We start from the raw sequence: 19,177 nt of genomic DNA, 5'->3' as shown, positions 1-19,177 counted from the left end.
TGGCGGCATGGCTATTCACTCTATAATCTATTCGATCTATGCATGGCAGCATGTAACATTCTGCCTGTATGAAGGTCCAGGCTTCTAACATCAAATCAAATTGTATTTGTCACATGCGCCGAATACAACAGGTGTAGACTTTACCGTGAAATGCGTACTTACGAGCTCTTTCCCAATGATGTTAAAAATAAGAAATATTTTAAATAATAACGCAAGAGGAATAAAGACCACCTAAATGCGGCTATATACAGGGAGTACCAGATCTCGTACCATACATCTCCATGAACGAAAATTAACTGACCCTTATCTGGAGTCGAGACAGCAGTACTAGAATGAAGTCATAAATACTCTTCTGATTGGGGATGGTCAATTAGAAGTCCCTCCCTCTATCACTTTTTTTTGTCGTAGCGTCAAGCGCGTAGAGTGGGGAGGTGCTGCGTCTATTGCAGTGCGCGGCATTTCATTTCGACCCTTCTTTGCTCGGAGTTTTTGTCGGGTATCAGCTGCTAGTAATTTGGGCAAGCCATGGCTGGATACTTGAAGGTCCTCAGCTCTCTATCTAGGTCGGCGGCCACTTTCTCCAAAAACCCCGCGGTACTCGCGCCAGCTGCAACCTTCCAGAGTTTGCAACAGAGGAACTGTGAGTTTTGAGCAAATTGTCCGACCTTTAACATGGTTACATGATATTTGACAAAATCATACAGAAAGTGAATGTATAATGCCTAACGCAAAACCCCGTCAAATAACGTTGGCCTATTCACTGTGTGGAAGCTAGCCATAGACGGAAGAGGAAGCGAGGCTTCACACTCATTTTTTCTGGTTCTTATGTGTGAACTAAGAAAGTAGACCATACCCAGTTTAGCTAGTAGTCTAGCTTTCTCGCCGTTACTTTTAGCTAGGCATAATCTTGCGCCACATTTGGACAGTTTTGGATTGTTTGTTGGTGAAGTAACTGTTGCTACCATAATGAAATATTCGTCAGTTCGCTAAATTATCCCATTAATGCAGTCCCACATTTGCTCGGTGAATGGAGCTAGGTAACGTTAGTTGTCACAAAATGAACTCTCCTCGCAAGCAAAGTCAGCTGCCTTCCCTAGAAACCGCTAGCGAAGGGAAGATAAGAGGGTCGAGGGAGATTTCTTTGTCTGCGTCACTCTATTGGCCATAAAAATAAATCACATTTGCTTTGGCCTAAAAAGTAGAGTGAATGTACATACTGTTAAATAAATCAGCCTATCTCGAGATTGGTTTAAAATACTCTAAATAGTTTAATCTAAAATGTGACAATTTCCATTCGCCACGCAACCAAACCAATTGGCAGCAATTGAATCGAAGACTCCAAGCCACCTGCCCATGCCAATCATGCATGTGAACTGTGTAAACACGCTTTAGAAATGTGTAAATCAATTAGAAATAGTGAATATACATTGATACAATTGTCTCCAAACAGTTTTCAAAAGTTTACACCTCCATTGTTTGAGCGCTAGCTACTTTTTTTGCTAAGAAACTTCCACAAGGTCAGCCTATAGTGGGACGCTCTGCAATGGCTGCCACAAGTGTTCAATGGCCCACCAAATCCTATTTTCTGCAGCAGCATAACTAAATCATGTCTGAACTGTGGAGTCGATCTAGGAAGCTGTTTTACACGCACTGTAAAAATAAATTTGACCCTCTGTCCTCCTATATAACTTTCAAATTAAAGTCCAAAATATGGTATTTAGGCTAGCTGTTTTGTTAGATAGCTTTAAGGCCTATAATGTCCTGCCCCCTCTATTTGACTTTGATGGACTAGAAAGTAGCAGGTCAATTGAAGGGCAGTTCGTCTTCCCCAGTCTGCACATTCTAGTCAGCTGTCTCTGAATCATGATCCTGATATTCACCGGACTGCAGAAGTCACTGATGTGTTTGTATAAGGTTATGTGAGGATTGAATCAAATTGAGGGGCTCTAGATAGTTTCAAGGCTTTGGTCCTGTTAAAGCAACACACTATCTATCCAGTCACATACCCTTGTGGTTGTTAAGGACAGATGTAAAAGAAAATTTAAAAAATGGAAAATGTTTCAAAATATGGGGGTATTTTTTGGGTCATTATATTTTGGTGTGGCATTATTTGACACATTTTCATGTCTTGGGACCAATGTTTTTTTGCCTGGTCATGCAATACAGATCATTGATATAAGATGTTAGTTTAAAAGTTGAATGATATAAATAATACAGAAAATGGAGTCATAGTGGCACATGTTTTAATCATCTTTTTGTACCATACACAATCCCTTCAAATCAATGACTACTTTCATTTGCTAATTTAATGTGTCTTGAAGAGTAGCCAAGTGCAGTTATGGACAGGGCCTACATTTTAGTAATATGTTTTAAAATTACCATAAACACAATCCTAACAGATTTTAACTAGCAGAATATGCATAGCAAAGGTGTTGACCTTCGAAAAGTTCAGCTGTCACTACATATTCCACTTAGTTATTAGAAACTGCATATAATCACCTTTCACCCATCCCCCTACAGACTGTCTGCAGTGAATTTGATCTATACTGCTTGTGCAGATGGATTTAGGTGTTCTGTAATTCAGCCAAAATCATCAGCTTTAAAAAAACATGAGTTTGAGTTTATTTTTATTTTTACAGGGACAGTGCACATTAATCAATGTTTCAGTAAAAGTAACTGTTTTAGCCAGCTGGCTATTTTTTTAAATATATATATCTCTACCCATTATACATTGCAGCAAGACACAGCTGGGGGGGGGTAAATCTTTCTCATTCAGACTTCACCTGGTGTCTGTATGCTTTTCACACCTGGTAAACTTGTGCTCAAAACACATCTTCTGAGTTCTGCTATGTGTTCACTACAGTATTATAAAGGATAACCTAATCCTTGCCTATCACAATTGGCTCTTCACGCAAAGTAAACTATTGTCTCTCAATGGATGAAGCTAACAGGCTTGCGGGAGAAAGAATTAGGCGATCAGTCAGTGTATATACCCAGGTCTTTGCTTGCGGGCAAGGTTAGCCTATATGGGCCTTGTTTTACAGTCTCTTTTGCGAGGGTTTGTTCATGTCCAACTGAGTTGTGAGTAGGTTGTTTTGACAGGTGCGTAGTTGCAGTAAAGGTCTCATGTTTGTGTGTATACTTGGTATCAAGGTTGTCATACAGCATAGATCCACGTGATGGTGTTATTTCATCATTCCGCTGGATACCGCCATTTTGTTTCTCCTTAAGTATAAACACTATTCTTGGATGTCATGTGGAGCAGTGGGAGCATAGACTTGGCAGGAACATTAGAAAGTCACTTGATTCCCTGCACCGCCCCTCTTCCACTCTGTCTCCACTGCATGGTCTAGCTGGGAGAGTGGGTGAGGGCCTGCCTTCTCTCAGGGACACTAAAGGGTAGAGCCGTGTGGGAGCAGAGACTTGTTTTACTAGATAATTGGACTACTAGTCTGGGTGAATCAAAGTGCAAGATGCATGGCAGCTACAGATGAATGAAAATAGAAATGTCTTGCTGTCAATATTCTGTATGTACGTGCATGAAGAGAGCTGAATATGTTACTGTCCATGGAGAGATGAAACCATGAAGTCTAAATGAAAGTGCAGTCTCTTTGTAGGGTGAGGTGACTTTGATCACACGACTCCCCTAATTTAGAACCAACTGTTTCTTGAACCCTCACAAACGACATGAGCCTATTCAGGGAACATTTCCCGAGACCTTTAGACGCCGTATAGGCTATTCATAGAGACCATGTCAAACAAAATATTCCAGTATGTAGTATTGGTTGTTATAGTTCTTCGGGGGCCATGTTGCCAGTCAAACAGTTGTATTATTGTTATATATAATTGTATGTCGTAATAAGCTATAATCAGTGACTGGTTGCTCAGCAGTTTTTGTGCTGAAAATACGCTAACGTGCTCCTTACTAATGTGTGTAGGTCACAATTGTGACGACAGGCAGTCTCCATTTAATGTACAGTTTCTTTTTATTTTGGACAGATGGGGACAAGCGCATCAAGGTGTCCCAGCCTGTGGTGGAGATGGATGGAGATGAGATGACCAGGATCATCTGGGAGTTCATCAAAGAGAAGGTGCTGAACTTGGAGGGGAGGGGGACGACAGTGGTGTCTGTGTAGATTCAGAGTGAATGAGTGTATGTGCCTGAGTGTAGGGAGATTGTCTGTATGATGTGGGAGGAGGGTTTTTTGTAAGGTTTGTCACCCATTGGCTACTCACCTCTGGAGAGAGCAGATGGTGCGTTGGCTCAGTCAGAACATGGAGCTTCATGGGAGTAAAAAAACATTACCTTTTTTGTGTATTGTCCCCCGCGTAAAACAATATATCACACTACACATGAATGAAGATACGATTATTACATCTATCAATAGATATGGTGCAATCTATATTGCATTAAGTTATGGTATTTTTAAAGATTGTTCTTGTAAATATTACTGTTTTTGTATTTGACCTTTTAACTAGGCAAGTCAGTTAAGAACAAATTCTTATTTATGATGACTGCCTAACCCAGGTGACACTGGGCCAATTGTGCTCTGCCCTGTGGGACTCCCAATCACGTCCAGTTGTGATACAGCCTGTAATTTTGACCCTTATGTGCTTGGACTGGGGTGCGTCCATTGACTAAAGCACGTCCATTCTAAGTTCACTGACATAAACAGTGTCTGAAATCCTGTAGAGCCGTTGACAATGTAAAGAAAGAATGAGTTCTGATTCCTGTCACTATGTTCTGCATTTCCAGCTCATCCTCTCCAATGTGGATGTGGAGCTGAAGTACTATGACCTGGGTCTGCCATACCGTGACCAGACTGACGACCAGGTCACCATCGACTCTGCCATCGCTACCCAGAAGTACCATGTCGCTGTTAAATGTGCCACCATCACTCCTGACGAACAAAGAGTAGAAGGTATTTGAATAGCATATAAGCATTGTTTTTATAGTTTGCTATAAAGGTTTAATTCCCTCTCCAAATGCTCCCTTTAAGGGTCACTTGGCTTAGAGAGCAATCACACATTGCACTATTTTTGTAGTTAAACTGACAATAGGAACCTATGGTTGGTGTTTTAAATGTTGCTGTTTTGTGAGACCTGTCGTTTACCATCAGAGTTCAAACTGAAAAAGATGTGGAAGAGCCCCAATGGAACCATCAGGAACATCCTGGGAGGCACAGTCTTCCGTGAGCCAATCATCTGCAAGAACATTCCCAGGCTTGTTCCAGGTTGGACACAGCCCATTACCATTGGCAGACATGCCTTTGGTGACCAGGTCAGTTCCTTCTAAATTGGAGACATTTTAATATTTGTATCTTCATTGTGTTATGTGTAACCAATCCATTGTTTTACAGTACAGAGCAACAGACTTTGTTGTCAGCCAACCAGGCACTTTCAAGATGGTCTTCTCTCCTACTGATGGGAGCAAAGGCCAGGAGTGGGAGGTCTACAAGTTTCCCGGAGGTGGCTGTGGAATGGGCATGTACAACACAGATGAGGTGAGTTCAGCAATGTGGTTTGTTTTGCCAACTAGATTTATTTTATTATTTTTTTGTCAGACTATATTTTGCCACAGATTTTTCCCTTCATGAAATTATAGCAGTAGTGGAGTGAGTTGGCCTCCTGTAAACATGCCTTAATACTGTTTGTTTACCATCACAAGCAGGATTTTGTTTGATTTTATGCCGTCAGAGGTCATGTGGCAGACTTTCAACTTGTCTAGTGGAAATGGAAGTGTGAATTGGGGGCTAGTTGAGGGTTAAGAGATAGAAGGTTGTTAACCTCTTTACTGCTGCTCATATGACCTACATGCTACGCTAGTGGAGACCTTTGTACACTTTCTATCCCATCAGTCTATTTCAGGCTTTGCACATAGCTGCTTCCAGTACGCCATTGGCAAGAAGTGGCCCCTCTATCTGAGCACCAAGAACACCATTCTCAAAGCTTATGATGGCAGATTCAAGGACATCTTTGAGGAAATCTACCAGGCGTTAGTATTTGTTGCTTTTTATGATCTCATTAGCCTCAACATGTATTGGGCAGTGGTCCTGGATACTGATTGGTTGAAACAGGATTCCAGACCTGTGAATATAAAACAATTGGGCAGTGAAATACCAGTACCTCAGCCATGCACACTTTATTAACTAAAGTCTAATATTGGGTTTCTAGCATATTGGCCATTATAAACTGGGTGGTTTGAGCTCTGAATGCTGATTGGCTAAAAGCCGTGGTATATCAGACTGTATACCACGGGTATGACCAAAAATTGGTTTTTACTGCTCTACTTATGTTGGTAACCAGTTTATAATAGCAATAAGGCACCTCGGGCCTATGTGATATAGAGCGTAGGTGTTATAATGCTTTATTTTCTGAGATTCTAAAATGCTAATTAGCATCAGTAGACATCATGCAAAACTACAAATCCCTGCAAGCTCCTGCATGTCATATTTTAGCTGACACCTTTGCCCACGGGTTTTGTGTCTGTTTAAAACTTGCACAACACTGTTCACAGAATTTTCCATTTAAAGAAATGTTGCCAATTTATTCAGTACTACATTTAACTATGTAATGTTAGCTAATCTAGAGATTCTTACTTTTGCTTGAGTCGGCGGTCTTGTCTAGATCGTCATGGAATTTGTAGTTCTTTATGATAGCCACATTGCGGCTAATTAGCATTTCATTTTTTTTGAGGGGGGGGGGGTAAAATACAGGCAACTATATTGGAAAGTCACATTGTTCTAGATTGAAATGGTTATCGAAATGTCACGCCAGGGTAAGCCTACATGACACCCAGCCCTTTTAAGTTTCTAAAATTCCCTATGGGGAAAGATTAATTGTGGAAAGACCATTGGAAACATTTCCCTGTTTGACCTCTGGGTTTTGTGGGTATTATGACTCTTACTGTGGTGCTCTATATACCGTGGCTAAGGGCTGTATCCAAGCACTCTGCATTGCATCGTGCGAAAGAACATACCTTAGCTGTGCTATATACCACACACCCTCGGGTTTTATTGCTTAAATATACGCCTTAGGGCTCTTCTTAGCCACAACGTGAAGCAGATTGCCTGGATACAGCCCTTAGCTGTGGTATATTGACCATATAACACAAAACCCCAAGGTGCCTTACTGCTATTATAAACTGGTTGCCAACATAAATATAACAGTAAACAAGTAGTTTTGTGCCATACCAAGGGGTATATTGTTTGTCATACACTCAGCTGGAATGCTGCTTCAGCATCCAGGACCCAAATTACCCAGGTTATAATGTTTAATGCAGTGCTCTCACACTACCATGTGTTTTGTGTCCATAGGAACTACAAGCCAGAGTTTGACAAGCTGAAGATCTGGTATGAGCACAGGCTCATTGATGACATGGTTGCCCAGGTGCTGAAGTCTGATGGTGCCTTCGTGTGGGCCTGTAAGAACTACGATGGAGACGTACAGTCTGACATCCTGGCTCAAGGTGAGATTAGGAACACCTCAGTCTAATTTCAAATGGAATAGAAATTATGATCCAAATGTTGAGTGCAGTAGAGATTAGATTAAGAGAGTCCTATATCAGACTATGGGTGATGGACATACTATTTGGGCTCCGTAGGTTTCGGCTCTCTGGGTCTGATGACGTCAGTGCTGGTATGTCCTGATGGTAAGACCATTGAGGCTGAGGCAGCCCACGGCACAGTGACCAGACACTACCGCGAGCACCAGAAGGTTAGACTCATTCTACTAACTTTCATTACAGCCCAAGATCCATATTTAGAGAAACATAAATCATCTTCTGTGGTACGTACAACAGTCAAATTTCAGTGGCTCTATTTGAATGTCTTATGTGACCAGTGCCATCTTGTGGTGGACAATATGCTGCCAGAATGAGTTCATAGGATGAAGGAAATAATCCATCGACATGGGATTATTGGAGTTATGTTGTCCATGCTTTACATAATCTGTAAAGTATCTGTATTTCTACTGGTAAACTGTAACCTAACTTTACCCCTTCTGTATCCACCTTTAGGGAAACCCAACCAGCACCAACCCCATTGCCAGCATCTTTGCCTGGACCAGAGGGCTTGAGCATCGGGGTAAACTTGATGGGAACCCTGACCTGATCAAGTAAGAAATGAATGCATCATGTCATTTTTTTAAAACTAATATTGTCACTAACTATATAATGGTGTACTGTCCCCGTGTCCTATTCCATTGGGGCAGCAGGGTAGCCTGGTGGTTAGAGCGTTGGACTAGTAACCGAGCTGACAAGGTACAAATTTGTCGTTCTGCCTCTGAACAGGCAGTTAACCCACTGTTCCTAGGCCATCATTGAAAATAAGAATTTGTTCTTAACTGACTTGCCTAGTTAAATGAAGGTAAAATAAATAAATTGGTGTTTGCCAGGAAATTGGCAAAGTGTTTTTATATTCACAAGCCAATTGTTTTGCCCATTACTGAATCTTGTCTGTTTGACCTGCAGGTTCGCCCTGACTCTGGAGAAGGTATGTGTGGAGACCGTTGAGAGTGGTGTTATGACTAAGGACCTCGCCGGCTGCATTCACGGACTTTCCAAGTGAGCTCCTTACTATTGCGTTGACCAAATTCTTGATCTAACATGTTTATTAATGCATGGATTGTATTATAATCAAGGGGGGAATCCTATTGGAAGTTTGTATGATTCTCTGTCTCAGGGACAGGGTCCTGACTGTGAGGACTGAGTAACTTATGTTCTGATCTGTGATTGCAGATGCAAGCTGAATGTACACTATGTCAACACTGAGGACTTCCTGGATGCCATCAAGAACAACCTGGACAAAGCCCTGGGCAAATGAAGGATTTAAATTTGGAGTACAGCTAGCCTGCAAATGACAAATGTCATTCTGTTTTTGTACCTCGTTTTTAATTTAGGTCAAGATATCCACATGCGTATTGTCTGAAGGAAGAAGTCATCTGTAGAGCATTATTCAGTGTACCAGATTAGGTCCTTCTATTCACAGCTCTGTTCCATCTAGCACTCCTTCAACCTTCTTTCCCCGAGGTTATATTTATATGTGAAGTACTGTATTATACCTTGGAAGAAACTTGAAGGCCATGTCAAGAATATTTGCTAATAAATCTTCCTTGTTGGATCCTATGCTTGTATTCTGCCTCCATTTTAATCTTGTAAGATAAAGTGCACACTGATTTTAAAGTTTTAAAATAAATTTATTATTTTACAGTATTGTCTGATACACATTTTAAAATTTCTATCAACAGCATATTTCCACACCAATGTGTAACACAGAAAGCCATTCAAGTTCCAGATCTTGTTTTTTTTCTCCATTTGTTTCATCACTAGAGGTGTTTGTTATCCCCCACAAAAATGAGCATTTTGTATATTAAGCACACTATCAACATTGTGTATGGATACCATAATGGTGTTACAACAAATGACTGCTTCAGACAAGAGGCTATGTCTGTGGCAAATCTACCTGATAGTCACAAACTGAACCTTCCCTCTACTCAGACTGGCAGGTACTACAACAGCCCTATGCCTTACTTTGAGACTGCGTCACTGCGATGTTGTATACTACATCTCTTAATTTGCGTAGGCCTATGTATGCAGCAATTCAGCTTTTAGCTGCAAATGTGTACAATTCAAAATAAACCTTGCATATATACCTAGTTTGCAGGTGGTTTCAAAGCGAAGCACAGGGGGAAACAATATATAGGGAATTTCCCAAGTCATTTTCTGCTCGGTCTGTGGCCCTGTCACATGTTGGGAGGTTGTCGTTCATCACTTTAGACCAGTGTGTAGCATGATGGATGGCACAGTCCTGGAGACACAAGGGCACTTTATTTCTGTCTAAAGTTTTTTTAGGACAGATCCTGTTGCGATTCACCCATTAAAACCACAATGAGTATGCAGGGGCTGTGTTTGCGTTTGAGAAATGTTGCAGTCTGTTCCATGAAGGCTTGCATGGGGCATGAATTGTGAAGGATCCTAAAAAAACTGCACTAGTGTCTTCTCAGTGGTAATCGTTTGGAAAAATCTACTGGGGGGAGCATGAAGCCTAAAAAGTAATTGCATGAAGTCTGCTATTGGGGGACGTGAAATCGAATGTCCCAGCTCTACAAAGCAGAGAGTGTGTGCCACTAGACTATTGTCCTCAGCTGTAGGCTTTGGCAATGTGGCCCAACATTGGTCAGATTCTTTGGCACATGGTGGCTACATCAGAAGGGCAATTTGAACATATTTTATTTTTCTTTTAGCTCACTTAAAGATGTGGGCTGCATCAGTACAATTATTTAACTCGGGATCAATAACAAAAATGTCTGCCAATGCAGACACTTCAAATCAAGCAAGTAACATGGGGCCATAAAGTGATGACGTGCAGAACCAGCCAACTCGAGGAGTCTGAATGACACTGGCCGAGTGATTCTTTCTGCACATTTCAAATACAACAGAATATGAAATGAGCATCCTATGTTATCTAAACCTAGAACTGTAGTTGAAACTACTCACAGTATAAAAGTAAAACAGAGAAGTAAATAAAAAATAAAGTTGGTTGGTTAACCATCATGAGAACTGCTTGAATGTTATCAGCTTTGGTAAGTGACGTGAACAGAGGACACATTTACTTGACTGGCATGTATGCATTGTTATATATGTTAATAAAAGCAATAATACTCAGCTGTATTCTAATTTACCCACACAGACTTACTGGGGGTGGCTCTGAATGAGTAAGTGCATTTTACTATTACATTTTAGTCATTTAGCAGACATTCTTGTCCAGAGCGATTTACAGTAGTGAGTGACTTACAGTAGTGAGTGATTACATTTTCGTACTGGTCCGCCGTGGAAATTGATCCCACAATCCTGGTGTTGCAAGTACCGTACGCAACCAACTGAGCCACGTCGGTACCATATGGGTGTTTCCCTACAAAGTGTGCTTACAGAGTTAGGCCACCCCTGGGGATGTATGTTGAGTATGTCTCTCCCAGAGGTTTAGATGATGGTTTATTTTCAGATATGACCCCTTTTTCCTGTGAACACGACATTTATCAATCACAATGTTGTGGCAGCGAGAGCTGAAGTCACATTTCAGCACAAAACAAACAGACCGATGAGAAATCTACAATCCCAAATGACCTGTCTCTCACTCCCAATGAATGCCGGAGCGAGAGAACAGATTCCAGTGTATACGAATGGGCAGACTCCACCACTTTATATCATGCCCTTACAGTAAGTAAAAGCTCATCACATTGCTGTCAGCTGCTAGTGGCACTAACTTCCTTTATTAGTTTACATTTCTACTCAATATGGGGTCTTTTAATCATTCATGCAGTTTTGTAGCGCCCTGCACCCTTGGCGTAGCTGCTATAATACTCAATTTCAGACAGTTTAGCGATGTCTGGTGTGTTGTTACTGGCCAGGTTCTCTCGTTCGCTGAATTCAAAGTTGTCTTCGTCATAGTCCTCCTGGTTCTCTATGTCAGGGGGGGCTGAGGAAGGAAATACACAGACACACACATGAGCCCATCCTGTCGACACACACACACACACAAGCCCATCCTGTCCACACACACACGAACATACGAGCCCATCCTGTCTACACAACCACACACACCCACACATACAGCTACTCCCAGCCTCATAGAGGACAGTATAGTCCTGCCCTGCCTCCCTATCCCTCTCTACCGATAGAGACTGGCATGTCTAGTCCAAGCACTTCTATATTTGCGAAACACAGAGGGAGGGGAGTGGCAGAGAAGCACCAAAACACTTGTCAGTAGATTACATACATGCTGAGTTAAAGTGCATTAAAAATCACATAACTGAATCAGCTCATTCAAGATCAAATCATAACTAACAAGGTACATAACTGAAGAATAGTATCAATGAATATTGTTAGTCACCTTGTCCGTCTGGTGAAACGTCCAGGATGCCGTGTTTGACCTTCATGTGTCGGCTCAGATTGCCCTTCAGGTTGAACTTGCTGGAGCAGTAAGGACACTTGAAGGGCTTGCTGCCAGCGTGGAGGTGCATGTGGCCCAGGAGGTTATACATTCTGTTGAAAGATTTGCCACACACCTGGAACACAAGAGAACAACACTCAATCTCAACACTCTAGAAGCAGTGGAACTCAACCCATGCTGTCTATAGAGACCTCTTCTGACCTTGCATTTGAAAGGCTTGACAGGCAGGTGGACGATCATGTGTGTTTTGAGGGTCTGTTTCTGGACAAAGGTCTTGAAGCAGACGTGACACTGGAAGGGCCTGATGCTGGCGTGGATCAGCATGTGCCTCTTGAGGTTAGCAGAGAGGGTGAACTCCCGGGCACACACATCACATTTGAATTCCTTCATACTCTGGGAAAATAAAGAGGATTGGCTCTTTAATTAATTTGGTTGAATAAATTTGGGTTTATTGTTGATAAACAGCAAGTTACACGTTGAAATTAACACTAAGATTGGTGGTTGCTATAGACATTTATCAGACAATCAAGCTTTCACACAAAAACACACAGACATTATAGGTCAAGAGGTGTAACTGCTGTAGGGTAGATGTGAAATCCTTGCATAATGGCAGCAACTTGATACATACACGTTAGCACCACCAAGTGTTGGCTCTCTAAGCTTGTGATACTCTCACAATATGGGAAGGTGCATGATTAGTATTGAAAAGTATGTTAAAACATTAACATGAATGTTTGGATACACCTACATTTTGATGAATGCTAAAAAATAAATCTAATTGTTTGTGACAATATGTGTAAGCCAATATTTAAGTAAATACCCTGTCAATGTGACACTACAATTTCTCCGACTGAGGCTCTAGGCCTAGGATGAATCAGTATAGAGATCAGAGCAGTGGAGGCTGCTGAGGGGAGGATGGCTCATAATAATGGCTGGAACGAAGCTAATGGAATGGCATCAAACCTTGTGTTTGATGTATTTGATACCATTCCACCTATTCCACTCCAGCCATTACCACGAGCCCGTCCTCCCTAATTAAGGTGCCACCAACCTCCTGTGGACAGGGTAGCCTAGTGGTCCGAGTGTTGGACTAGTAACCGGAAGGTTGCAAGTTCAAACCCCCGAGCTGACAAGGTACAAATCTGTCGTTCTGCCCCTGAACAGGCAGTTAACCCACTGTTCCTAGGCCATCATTGAAAATAAGAATTTCTTCTCAGCTGACTTGCCTGGTTAAATAAAGGTAAAATAAATAAAAAATAGAAAGCATGGACTGTAGCATCAGGCATGAAGGGTGGTATGTGTTTGTATGACAACACACAGCACAAAGCACATGCTGGATTAGGTCAGACCAAACATAACAAACCAAGCATTTTGAAGGCTATGTTTACATTGCAACTGGTTCAGGCAATAGGAATAACAGCCTTTAGGTATTTTGATATACCTCTGAGTTCACCTAACCCTGTCTGTCTCTGCCTGTTAATTAATTCAAGTTACTGGGAATTCATAGAAACAGCTCAGAGAGTGTTGTTCAGTGAGCAGCATGCTATGGATGTTTTCTCAGAGTTTATCGCATCAATCAAGAAATGTGTGATTCATAAGAAGCGGAGATCTTGATGACCTTCTAGAGCTGGTGTGACCCCTGGGTGACCCTGTGAGAGCCTGGACTACTCTGATGCTCTGAGCTGGAGTTAGAACAGGGGTTGGTACATAATAATGTAATATATGGAAGATCAAGTCAGTGGGGTTTTAGTACCTGGTCGGCGAGGGCCTGTGGTGTCAGTACCTTGTGAGTGAGGGAATGCTGCTTGAGGTGATGGATCTGGACAAACTCCATTCCACACTCTGGGCAGACGTAGGGCCTTACGTTCTGATGCTTCATGAGGTGGTTCTGCAGCTGGCTGCGGTAGGCAAAGGACTTGTTGCACTCAGTGCACTGGTAGGTGGTGGGGCCCTGGTGACTGGTCTGGTGGCGCTTCAGGTAGGCGTGGGTGGGGAACTCCATGGCACACTGGGAACACACATGGCAGTGGCCGTTTTCGTGTTTGTTCTCGTGGGACCGGAGCTCGCTGGGGTAGGCGAAGCCTCGGCCACAGAAGCGGCAGCTGTAGGGCTTGACGTCCGAGTGCTGCAGCATGTGCCTCTTCAGGTGGCTGGTCTGGGTGAAGGCCTTCTTACACACAGTGCACTTGTGTGGCCGGGTGCCCTGGTGGGTGAGCAGGTGGGTCTGGAGGTGGCTGGGCTGCTTGAACAGCTTGCCGCAGTGCAGGCACTCATGGGGCTTAATGCCATTGTGGCCCAGGATGTGGGTGACCAGGTTGTACTTGGAGGTATAAGACTTCTCACACATGCGGCACTTCCATCTCTTCAGGCCCTCTCCCACATCCACGCAGTAGGACTCATCTATCTGGACGTTGACGTCCAGCCGGTCGATCTGCATGCGCCGGGCTATCCCCTCAGCGTCTGCAGCCCACAACATTCCCTGGCTGCCCTCGTCATAGTCCCCCACGGCCATGTCAGCAGACTCATAGGCCACCTCGCTGGACTCAAAGTAGCGGTTCATAACGGGACTGGGACTGTGTCCCCTGTCTCCTCCAGTCTTGAGGTTCAACACTCCTTCTTCCTCCTCAGCTACCTCTTCTTCTTGTCCCTCTCCTCCTCCCTCCCTCCTCTCCTCTGGCCCCTGCTCTGGCCGTACTTCTGTCTGGGTCTGACTGGACGTCTCTCTCACACACACAGCACAGTTACCACAGCTCTGCTCCTCCTTCAGAGGCCGTCTGTGAGTGGCTGGCTCATCTGTCTTGCCTGGGCTGCTACGGCTCTTCGCCATGTGGATGCAGGACGGAGGGGTGTCAGACTCTCCCCGCTCCCCTTTGACCTGAGTCTGTATGTTGGGGACTCTGTGAGGGGGCTCCCCTGGCGCTCCTCCTTCACTCCTGGGTCTCCTGGTCCTCCCTCTGGGCCCGGGGCGCCTCCTCTCACTGCTGTGGGGCTCAGACTCCCCTACAGGCTCAGCCAGGTAGTCCCCGTTGGCCCCAATCAGCTGGTCAGCGTACTCATACTCCATGCCCTCGGGAGTAGGAGGGGTCCTGCCATACTCCCTGGGCTCGCCCATGTAGAAGCCATTGGGGGCGATGGTGGCTCCAAAGATCTCATTCTGGGAGATAAGGCCCAGGACAGCAGCCTGGGCCAGTGACAGCACCACAACGGGTTCTGTCTGTGTTCCTGCATCCACCTGGCCCTCCACCACCTTGGGGTAGCACCGCACCAGACGGCCACTCTCCTCCTCCTAACAGAGAACACACACACAGCACTGATCAGGTCAGCACACAGCAGCAGACCACACCACACAAAGACATGTATTCAACATTGTGAGATTGCTTTATAATATACTACCGTTATATAAGCCACATATTGCTTAAGTACAAGGACTGACAGTCAGATCTCTCTAAGTGATATGTATTCCTAAGAAATCAATGGTAGGTGTGTGTGGTGGGAATAATGATTGATAGTTCATAAGATCCCTGAAGTGGTCTGACACATTTGTTTTTTATGCAACTCCCTCCCAACTCCCAACTCCCTTGCTAGAGACAGTCAGCTGCATTCTGACAACGTCTTGCTTCTTTGCTCTGAATCCAGCAGAGAACATTAGATGGAGGAGATAAGGCAGATCGGTACTCGAGCCCCGTTTCCTTCCTTGACAGTCTTTAAAATCATAAGGAACACAAATGGGATGCAAGCCCACCAGGAAGTGGACTTCCGTGACCTGTCCACAGAGCTTCCTGTGGAGTCCAGAGTGGCCCTGGCCAGGCTGACCATACTGGGTTCATCATCACTGGGATGGAGACTGGGGCTATCTATCAGTCCCATTCGTGAGGAGCAAGCCTAGCCGTCTGCCTTGCACTGCTAATAGTAGGCTAACACCAAACACATGGTCTCCTCTCACAGTTCACCTCCACTGCCACAGGGCTTCCGTTACAAGGTGGTAGAAGACATACTCAGTTATAACCATGACAGAAATATGATCGCGAGGAGAACAGATTAAGTATGCAATACTTATACATAAGAGTATTGTTGTGGTATACACCAAAAATCAGCATTATGGTCTACAAATGATTGCGTTTGCCCTCTAGATGATTGAAAAGGCAAAACAGAGTGGAACTAGAAGAATGCTAAATGCTGGCACAACCACGCTCCAGCTCCATAATAAATGACAGGTCCCTAGTGTACCCCAATACTTTCAGGTAATTTCCTTCAAACCTGGTGTAATGATGGAAAAATACATGAGATAGACCCTAACTTCTTCATACACCTTAGTCTAGGACCCTCAAACTCAACTCTGGTACTCGTAGCCAGTTCCACTGCATTTTTTCATTGTTCCCCTCTAATCAGGAACTGATTTAGATCTAGGACACCAGGTGGGTGCAATTAATTCTGAGGTAAAATAGAAAACCAGCAGGCTCCGGACTTCGTAAGGTAAGAGTTGAGTACCCCTGATCTAGGACATACACTACAACAGATTACGAGCTGCTATCTTTCATAATACAATACTGAGGAAAGAGACAGAGAGGGGATGGAGACAGAAAAAAGGAGGAAGAGAAAGGAGGGAAAGAGGGAAGAGTGGGGGGGGGTAGACCTGGATGCCCTGGTAACCACATCATTTATAATTACTCCTTTTAAAGTAGTCAGACAGAGACAGACTTTGTGTTTGTGAGAGGAACACAGAGAGTGAGGTGTGTATCTCTCTCTCTCTCTCTCTCTGTGTGTGTGTGTGTGTGTGTGTGTGTGTGTGTGTGTGTGTGTGTGTGTGTGTGTGTGTGTGTGTGTGTGTGTGTGTGTGTGTGTGTGTGTGTGTGTGTGTGTGTGTGTGTGTGTGTGTGTGTGAGAGAAAGTAGGAGAGGGAGGAAAAGAAAGAGAAAGCGAGATGTGGGCAGGGGAGGAGTGGAGGGAGAGGGAGCGAAATGAGATGCAGAGGCTGAAAGATAAAGAAAGGGGGGGAGGGGAAGGGAGAGATTGAGTGAGCATGTGAGAGAGATGGGGAGAGGGAGAGAAAGGAAAAGGAGAGGGAGGGGTGTGGGAGGAGTGAGAGAGACAGAGAGAGACAGGGTGAGTGAGTGAGTGAGTGAGTGAGAGAAAGGAGGGGAGGTAGAGAGGGGGAAGGAAGGAGAAAAGCACGACAAAATGAAAGGCAGGCTAAATGAAAGACAAAAAGACAAATGACAGAGAAACAGAAAGGCAAGATAGTAATTGCAAGTCTATACTCATACATTTAAAGTTCTATGTGAAAGAAGGTTTAAGACAAATATCAAACAATCAGAACAATATTAAGCTTAGCAGCTTAGCAGAGGTGTGACAGAGACAGAGAGGAGAGAATAGTTAGTAGTCTAGTCTGGTGGTCTACTCTTAGCTGTAAAATATGTTCTTGCTGCAGCACTGTATGAATGTAGAAAAGTGATCTCCTTTGACTTAGAGAGAGACAGTGTAACCACCTTTAAATCAACATACAACATCCCCACTGAACTAGAATTGTAATCACGGTCTCAGTTTAGGCTAACAACTCACCACATTGTTCCTGGTGTGATGTTTGAGGTGTTTCAGGGATCTCATCCTTCAGGAGAACTGAGTGGAGTAAAAAAAATCCAGCTCCTATTTATATCTGTGGGAGAGTGGGGCGGTCCCACGACTCATCCTCCTCCTACTGTTGCTGTTATCAGAACTGACTGTGCCTGCCCCCCCCCCCTCCACACACACACACACACACCACACACACACACACACACACACACGCACACACACACGCACGCACGCACGCACGCACGCACGCACGCACGCACACACACACACACACACACACACACACACACACACACACACACACACACACACACACACACACACACACACACACACACACACCATTTCTTTCTCTCCCCCTCCCAGCTCACTTCTCTTTATCTCTCTCCCCCTCTCCTTTTTCTTTCTCTTCCTAGTCTCTCTCTCTCTCTCTTTCACTCACACAGACACACCGACAAACACACGCACATACAGCGCACACATTTTATCTCTCTTTCTCACACACACAATTCAGCATGACCCTCCAACAGACGTTTGTCTTTAAGGCACACAGAAACCCAAGCCTATCTTCTCTTTATCACACTCATACTTTGCATTTCCTTTAGCAAGCCTAATCAAACACACAAACAATTATAACATATAATCGGTAGTTCCTCTGTGCGTGCGCACGTACACACACAGACATACACATTCACACACATGCACACACATACAGTATAGGTGGATGTGTCTCTGTCAGTGGCTAACTCTCAAATAAGATATGCTAACATTTTAACTTTCCAGAGAACATGTATATTTCTGTCTTTATTTATTACATTTAATTAATTAAATGCGAGACAGTTTGAAGTGTACCATGTCTGAGATTCAGTAGAAAAATGAGTGACAAAAGAAAGAGAAGGAGAAAGAAAGGAGAGAAAAGCAGTCAGGAAAGAGAGGGAGGGAGTGAGACAGACGTGGGGGAGAGAGAATAAGGAAGAAAGAGGGAGAGGGAGGGGGAGTGAGGCAGAGAGGAGGGAGGGGGGGTGAGAGAGACAGAGACAGAAAGAAAAAGAGAGAGAGGAAAGAGAGATGGGGGAGGGGGAGGGAAGAACAGAATGCAGCAAAAAAGGAGGAAGAAGGGAAAGGAGAGACGGGGAGAGCAAAAGCATAAGAAAGGATGTGGTAAAAGAAAGAGAAAAAGAAGGAACGAAAGAAAGAAAAGAAAAGAAAAGAAAAGAGGAGGGAGGGAGGGAGGAGGGAGGGAGGGAGGAGTGCTCTAGAGGGGGTGGGGATGGGGAAGAGAGATAAAGAGAGGGAGGGCTGAAAGAACATGCAGTGAAAGAGGGAGAAGGGGAAGGGAGGGCTAGAGGAAAGAAGGAGAGGGAAAAAGAGAACAAAAAAGGGGGTATGGTGGAGTGTGAAAATAAAAAGAAGAGTCCATCAGCAAGAGAGAGAGAGGGGGAGTGCAGAATGAAGGAGAGAGGGGTGAGAGCGAGGGGAAGGGAGAGAGAGGAAAGGAGATAGAGGGAGCGAGCGAGGGAGGGAGGGAGAGAGTGAGGAAAAGGAAAAACAGCAAGGGAAGACATTAACTATTGAACTTCCAGATTTCTTTCAGGCTGTGTTCAGAAAGAGTGCGGCAAAGTATCTGCGGGCTGGGCACTGGGCGTGTGTGTGTGAAG

General features: G+C 44.0%; 2 protein-coding genes across 3 annotated transcripts; one reads left to right on the top strand and one right to left on the bottom strand.

Moving 5' to 3' along the window:
• Positions 1–432: 432 nt before the first annotated feature.
• On the top strand, positions 433–9,124 carry LOC135524374 (isocitrate dehydrogenase [NADP], mitochondrial-like). Its single transcript, XM_064951843.1, has 11 exons — positions 433–640; positions 4,000–4,091; positions 4,757–4,922; positions 5,121–5,281; positions 5,361–5,504; positions 5,859–5,995; positions 7,317–7,468; positions 7,604–7,716; positions 8,018–8,115; positions 8,471–8,563; positions 8,738–9,124. Exons 1-11 carry the CDS (start codon positions 526–528, stop codon positions 8,820–8,822), a joined length of 1,356 nt encoding a protein of 451 aa, XP_064807915.1. The 5' UTR covers positions 433–525; the 3' UTR covers positions 8,823–9,124.
• A 50-nt stretch (positions 9,125–9,174) lies between these two features.
• LOC135524373 (zinc finger protein 710-like) lies at positions 9,175–17,554 on the bottom strand. 2 transcript variants are annotated; one of them, XM_064951841.1, is made up of 5 exons: positions 17,508–17,554; positions 13,702–15,234; positions 12,150–12,341; positions 11,889–12,063; positions 9,175–11,474 (listed from the first exon to the last, which is right to left on the bottom strand). In XM_064951841.1, the coding sequence occupies exons 1-5, from the start codon at positions 17,550–17,552 to the stop codon at positions 11,311–11,313; spliced, it is 2,109 nt and encodes a 702-aa protein (XP_064807913.1). In that variant the 5' UTR covers positions 17,553–17,554; the 3' UTR covers positions 9,175–11,310. The 2 variants fall into 2 exon arrangements, with proteins under 2 accessions (XP_064807913.1, XP_064807914.1); XM_064951842.1 differs by having other exon boundaries at positions 13,732–15,234.
• Positions 17,555–19,177: the final 1,623 nt, after the last annotated feature.

Source organism: Oncorhynchus masou, chromosome 31, assembly GCF_036934945.1.
Source record: "Oncorhynchus masou masou isolate Uvic2021 chromosome 31, UVic_Omas_1.1, whole genome shotgun sequence".
NCBI classification, from domain to species: domain Eukaryota; kingdom Metazoa; phylum Chordata; class Actinopteri; order Salmoniformes; family Salmonidae; genus Oncorhynchus; species Oncorhynchus masou.
Note: the sequence above shows the minus strand (reverse complement) of the source record. Positions and strands in the feature narration are given on the sequence as shown.

Bases quoted from the DNA above. Each gene is read 5' to 3' on its own strand.
- LOC135524373 (XM_064951841.1), bottom strand. From the start codon at position 17,552: ATGAGATCCCTGAAACACCTCAAACATCACACCAGGAACAATGTG. The intron at 15,235-17,507 runs GTGAGTTGTTAG...GTTCTCTGTTAG, and splicing joins ATCACACCAGGAACAATGTG to GAGGAGGAGAGTGGCCGTCT. The intron at 11,475-11,888 runs GTGACTAACAAT...TTCCTTCCTCAG, and splicing joins CGTTTCACCAGACGGACAAG to CCCCCCCTGACATAGAGAAC.
- LOC135524374 (XM_064951843.1), top strand. From the start codon at position 526: ATGGCTGGATACTTGAAGGTCCTCAGCTCTCTATCTAGGTCGGCGGCC. The intron at 641-3,999 runs GTGAGTTTTGAG...TATTTTGGACAG, and splicing joins GAGTTTGCAACAGAGGAACT to ATGGGGACAAGCGCATCAAG. The intron at 4,923-5,120 runs GTATTTGAATAG...GTTTACCATCAG, and splicing joins TGACGAACAAAGAGTAGAAG to AGTTCAAACTGAAAAAGATG.